Source organism: Egretta garzetta, unplaced genomic scaffold, assembly GCF_000687185.1.
Source record: "Egretta garzetta isolate BGI_Z169 unplaced genomic scaffold, ASM68718v1 scaffold69, whole genome shotgun sequence".
Taxonomy (NCBI): domain Eukaryota; kingdom Metazoa; phylum Chordata; class Aves; order Pelecaniformes; family Ardeidae; genus Egretta; species Egretta garzetta.
Window position 1 is genome coordinate 3,591,473 of NW_009260790.1, and position 5,556 is coordinate 3,597,028.

The 5,556-nt window shown below is 51.9% G+C and overlaps 1 protein-coding gene across 1 annotated transcript in view; it reads right to left on the minus strand.

Annotated features, from left to right (window-relative positions):
- Positions 1-5,556, minus strand: part of KIF17 (kinesin family member 17) — a 28,697-nt gene that overhangs the window by 4,975 nt on the left and 18,166 nt on the right. The window contains exons 14-23 of the mRNA XM_035901877.1: positions 4,928-5,038; positions 4,595-4,681; positions 3,980-4,083; positions 3,034-3,128; positions 2,569-2,662; positions 1,975-2,123; positions 1,536-1,683; positions 1,262-1,382; positions 1,050-1,156; positions 765-965 (exon numbers count right to left, since the gene is read on the minus strand). Coding sequence (XP_035757770.1) covers positions 816-965; positions 1,050-1,156; positions 1,262-1,382; positions 1,536-1,683; positions 1,975-2,123; positions 2,569-2,662; positions 3,034-3,128; positions 3,980-4,083; positions 4,595-4,681; positions 4,928-5,038 — 1,166 coding nt within the window. The 3' untranslated portion in view covers positions 765-815. The remainder of the gene's footprint in view (positions 1-764; positions 966-1,049; positions 1,157-1,261; positions 1,383-1,535; positions 1,684-1,974; positions 2,124-2,568; positions 2,663-3,033; positions 3,129-3,979; positions 4,084-4,594; positions 4,682-4,927; positions 5,039-5,556) is intronic.

The window sequence follows — 5,556 nt, forward strand, 5'->3', positions numbered from 1 at the left end:
TTCCACCCCAAACCACCCCCGGCGCACGCCGAAAGCCGCTCGCTCCACCCCTGACCCCTTCAGCTCCCCCACTGCACCCTGGTTCTCTCGAATTGCGTCTTCTCCTCCCCCTCCCCCTCGCCCCCGCCCCCTCAAGTCTGGATTTTGGGGGGGGCTCCAAGGTCCCATGGTGAACCTTTAGGGATGTCCCCCAACCCAACGGTTTGCTTTTTTGGGGCACAGCATGGCTTTTTGGGGCACCCCAGCTCCCTTGGTGTGCCTCTGGGAACACCCCAGACCCCTTGTGGTGCTTTTGGGGTGCAGCCCCTGGGCCACGCCCCAGACTCCCCCCTTTCGCCTCTCAGCGTGCTCCAGCCCAGGGGCCGGCTGTCTGTCCGTCTGACTGTTCCCTCACAGCCAGCCCCAGGGGACACCCCGGGGGTCCCTCAGGTGCCACCCGCGGGTGCGGGGGGGGCGGCCGGTGGCCCCCACCATGAAATTCTGAAATTTGCTTCAGATTCGACCCAGGAGAGGAAGGAGACTTTATTGGGGGAGGGGAGCTGATCCGGGATCCACGCCATTCCAGCGGTGGGGCGAGACGAAGATGGCGACCTCAGGGAGGAACACCACCAGAGGTGTCACTTTCATTTCCAGACGCTTTGGTGACAGATTTCTCTCCAGAATTTCTTTTTTTTTTTTCCCCCCAATTAATCCCCCTGCCGTATGTAAAAAATAATAAAAAATAAAAAGACCAAACACAAATCCACAGCGTGTCTGGCACCTACCAGTCCTCAGGGGGTTACAGAGGGGGAAGGGCTCTGCTGGCCGCAGGGAGCTCAGTCGGATTTCTCCTTCTCCTTCATGTGGAGGAAGACGATGCTGAACATGAAGAGCCCAACCATCATGGAGAAGGCGCCGGCATAGTAGGGGTACGCCGAGGGGATGAAACGTTCATACTGTGTGTGCTGGAGGGGACGCACGGAGACCTGGGAGGGGAGAGGGGGTCCCGTGAGCAGGGCAGGCCGGGGGCGCCCTTCCCGCTGGGGCGATGGGCACCCACCGCGCTCTACCTGGGTGGAGGAGTAGAGGTGGGTGTAACCCAGCCGGTTGTAATCCACTTTGAACTGGAACACTCCGTAGACGTCCGGCAGCTTGAACCGCACGCTGTATTTGCCGCCTGAGCAAAAGAGATGACGGCGGTGACATTCAGGTGACAATAGGCGAAGCGGTGGAAGCGGAGCGGCAGAAATGGCCCCAGGGCGGGGCCGGGAGGGAAACCTACCGTTCCTCTTCAGGAAGGTCCGCACGAAGGGGTCGATGCGGACAAACTCCAGCTGAATGTCATCTCCGTCAAAGGGGACCCACTTGCCATCTGAAAGCTTTTCGATGACAATGCTGTACTCCTGGAACAAACACATAATGCAGGACGTTAACGAGTGATGCCTGAAAACGAACCTGGACCTGCTCAGAGTTCCGATCTTTCCCAAATTCCTTTTCCAAAGCAGCTCCCGTGTCCCCTCCTGCCCGCACCCTGGCACCAAGCAGACAGCCCTTACCACGAGGTCGGTGACGGTGTAGGCATTGGGAGGCGCAAGTTCCCCCACGCGGTGGTGGGACACCGCTCCGACGCGCAACACCCCCTCCTCCTTGAACACCCAGCGGGACAAGGCGATGGCCAGCTCGTAATTACCCGTCTGCGAGTATCTGCGGATGGAGGAAGGCCGAGAAAGGATGGGAGCCACGCCAAAAAAATACACCGCGTGCCAAAAAACCAAACATTAATAGATGTGAAAGCGACAAAAAGCCAGGCGGGGCTAAAGGAGGGAATTGCTTCCCAAAGCGCTTTGCTCCACATGGCCAAAGGAAGGTGTCACCCCCGGGTTAATTCAAGGTTTCTGCTGTTTCCCATAACATGAGTATTTTTTGCCTGTTTCCCAGGATATTCTTCCTCAAACAGCTCCCCAGATAATTGGGGGTGCCAGGAAGCCAGCGTACCTCTTGGAGCCAGGGGCAGCCTTCTGCACAGCGGAATTGAAGAAGGCATCGCTGAAGAAATCCAAGGAGCCGCTGAAAACAACGCGGGCGTTGTTCCGGGCTTGGAGTCCCGCGATCAGAAGGGTGTTCTTCCCGACCGCGTGTGGGTACTGAAAAGGAACGCATTTAGAAGCAGCGTTTAGCCAATACAGGGATGATTAAAGGAGAGTTAAGCTGCGGTTTTGCTGGAGGAACAGTCCGATTGCAGTTAGCACCGTCCGCAATTCAGTAGAAACCAGGATATTCAGAATAACCGGTAACAGATTCGCAGCTTCTGCCCTCTCCAATGGGAATGAAACCAGGAATGAAGCTGCTTTCACCTGGGCTGGCCTTTCCCCCACACCATCCCTCACACTGGACACTCTCCCACCAACAAAAAGCAAAAAGGAAGATTCCCCAAGGCAATGGTGGAAAGCAGACAGCCTGATGCTTTAAAAAATAAATAAAATCAGTCGGGAGACTGAATGCTTGAGGACTTTTTCCACGTTGCTGAAATTTGAGGGACTTCATCGTAGAAGTATAGCCCAGAAGAAAAGAAAAAGTAACGGAGCGTACCTGAGTAATAGGCTTATCTGGGAAGAAGGAATAAGAGGTGGAGGAGCCAGTCAGGATATCCAGCACCAGTGGGTTGTCAGGATCCGCCACCATCCTTGCAGAGAGAGGCACGGTGAGCAGCACACACAGCCCCCAGGGGCTTGCGCAGCCGCCAATGCCACCCCGCGAACCTCCTCACCCTGCCAGTGCAGCCAGACAACTGCACGCACCACAAATGGAACAGTTCCTCAAAGATCTAGAGTCAAGCTTCGCAAGTTTACATTAAGAAGAGCTGTTAAGCCAATGCCTAAGCTGCTTGGGAGATTTTATCATTTTCTGAAATCAAGGAAGATTGCTGGGGGGAAGAGTCACAGCCGGCTGCCCCTACACTCACCTCGCAGCAATACCGGTTATTTTTTGTTTTTTTAACCCGCTTCCCCAACCACAGCCACCTCACCTCACTCCCCACACGGCAGGGTCGCTTACCCGACTCCTCGGAAAAGGATGGGGTTCAGCGCTGCTTTCCCCACGATCGTGGGGGCCTTCAGGAGATTTTCGGTGTCCGCCACTATGAGCGTGTGCTGGGAGAAACGAGAGATGGGCATGAACAGGCGGGCAGGCAGGCTGACATTCGCTAGGCAAGGAACAGTTTCTCTCGTTATGTGAAAGTTAACTTTGTTTTTACAGTCAATTAAAATGGAGCAGCTGTTGGATGAATGTTACAATTCAATTAAAAAGCGGAAAAGCAGCATTTTTTTAATTACCATCAAATTAAATTAATACTGATACATAAGGAAATGCAAGCCACCTTTCGATAAAGACAGCAATACCCATGGTATTTTACTTCCCCCTATTTAGCAACTTTTGTCCTTAAACCAGGACGACATCCACGTACTGCTTAGCTAAACTGAAATTAAAAATGAGCAGAGTATATTAAGTTCAGACCTTAATATAGCTTTTAACTTTGAAGTACCAGGTGACACTAGAGGAATTAAAAAAAAATAATCACAGAAACGTGTACGTTTCTGTGCTGGTCTCTGGGACTGAAAATCCCGGTTCCCACATCCGAAGCGTTGCACTCCATGTCTGACACGCTTCAGCCACAGGCGAAATTCCGCCCCACACACACTTCAGAGTGGTTTAACGCTACCCTTAATAGTGGCGTGGCTGCCTGAGACACGGTGATGATTTTGAAGTTACTCAGGGTAGTGGAAAGATCAAACCCAGGAAATCTGGAAAGATGGATTTGAGGGCAAAGACCCCAAACAAGCACAGCTTTGTACGGTTATGTCACGCTGTCATGACTTTCTTGGGAAAAAAGCTGAGAAAATGGAGAATGGATGGAAGAAAAAAGGACAGAAGATTCATCCCCCAACCTTTACACCTAAGTTCCCATTAAAACAACCTGAAATGGGCAGGCGAGCCCATTTACCTGGCCGGGGTCAGATATATCGTAGTTGTGATGGTCGATGACAGCCGTCCTCTCCTCATCAAACTCGATTCCGCACTCACTGCCCAGCTCTCGCAGGGGGTCGCCTGGGAGGAAAAAACGGATTCTGTGTTACGCAGCGAGTTTGGGATGCAACACCAGTCTCAGCACTCTAAATAAAAAGTAAATTCAGCTTAGAGTCTAACTAAGACCTAGTTAGCAGTGTCCCTGCTCCTGCAGGGGGGTTGGACTAGATGACCTCTAGGGGTCCCTTCCAACCCAAAACATTCTATGATTCTATGATTAGAGTCACGTGTTCTGACAAGCTAGGAGCCAAACCCCAAGGAACACCACAACCTCCCTCATCTAAATTCCCACTCAAAACATTAAAAAAAAAAAAAAAAAAAAAAAAAGGCTATTTCTCACCCATTTCCTTACAGCATAAACCTGGAGGTTCACCACGAGAAAGAAGAAACTGTTTTCTCACCATTTTTGTTTCAGGAACTTAGAGAAGGATCAATAAACAATTTGCTTGCTGCAGAGCGTAAGTAGTGTAGGTACCTGTTACAAGAAGCGGCTGAAACGCGCTAATTTGCTCTGATGAGCGTTCGTGCTTACCGATGTCCGAGCTGGCGGCGACGAGGACACTGCCGCCACCATCGATGAAAGCGGTGATGGTCTCCACGTTGATGTTTCCACCAAAATCTGAAAGTGCATGCCAGAAATTCACAACCAGTTCTCAGAAACAGTACCACGGCAGAACACTGAATCATTTTTATCATGGCCTAAAGAACTGCCATTAAAAGCCTGCAGTTTGCTCCCGGGTACAAAACACAAAGGATAACATCTAAAGTGCAAAGTTTAATGTAAATTCTCAAAATAGTTGGAAATCCCCTTCCAAAAATGCCACCAAGCTTCAAAAGCACTTGAGTTTTCCCCTCCCATATTTACCTTCTATGGATGGTGAGAAGATGATCAAGTTGTCATACAGAAATTCTCCATATTTTATCAGAGACAGCCCTGCATCATCCGCTGTCCGGAAAGTGAGATCAAAACCCCTGTCTGCAGCCACAAGACAAAATTGACAACTTTTGCAGTTCACAAAATTGACACATGCAAAGCAGCATCAAGATCCTGAATTTTATTTCCCCAATAAACAGCAATGTTTTGGAAAAAATGTCATGTGGGCTTTGGGGTTTGGTTTCATGTGCCCCTGAGGAGCCCCCCCTGTTGGAAGGGTGCTCCGCTGACACCCATCAACACTGCAGGGAACCCAAAATACAGGCACAGCTGGAGAAACAATCCCGATCTCCTCCCTCGGCCCGGCCAGGGGACCCCAAACACCGCCCTCTCCCCCAGAGAACCCCAATCTCCTCCCTCAGCTTGACCAGAGGACTCCAGCCGCCCCCCTCCTCAGCCGCAGAGAACCCCAACCTCCTCCCTCAGCCTGAGCAGGGGACCCCAAATACCCCCCTCACCCCTAATCTCCTCCCTCACTCTGACCAGGGGACTCCAGTCACTCCCCTCCTCAGCCCCAGGGAACCCCACCCTCCTCCCTCAGCCCGGCGCGGGAGCCCCAG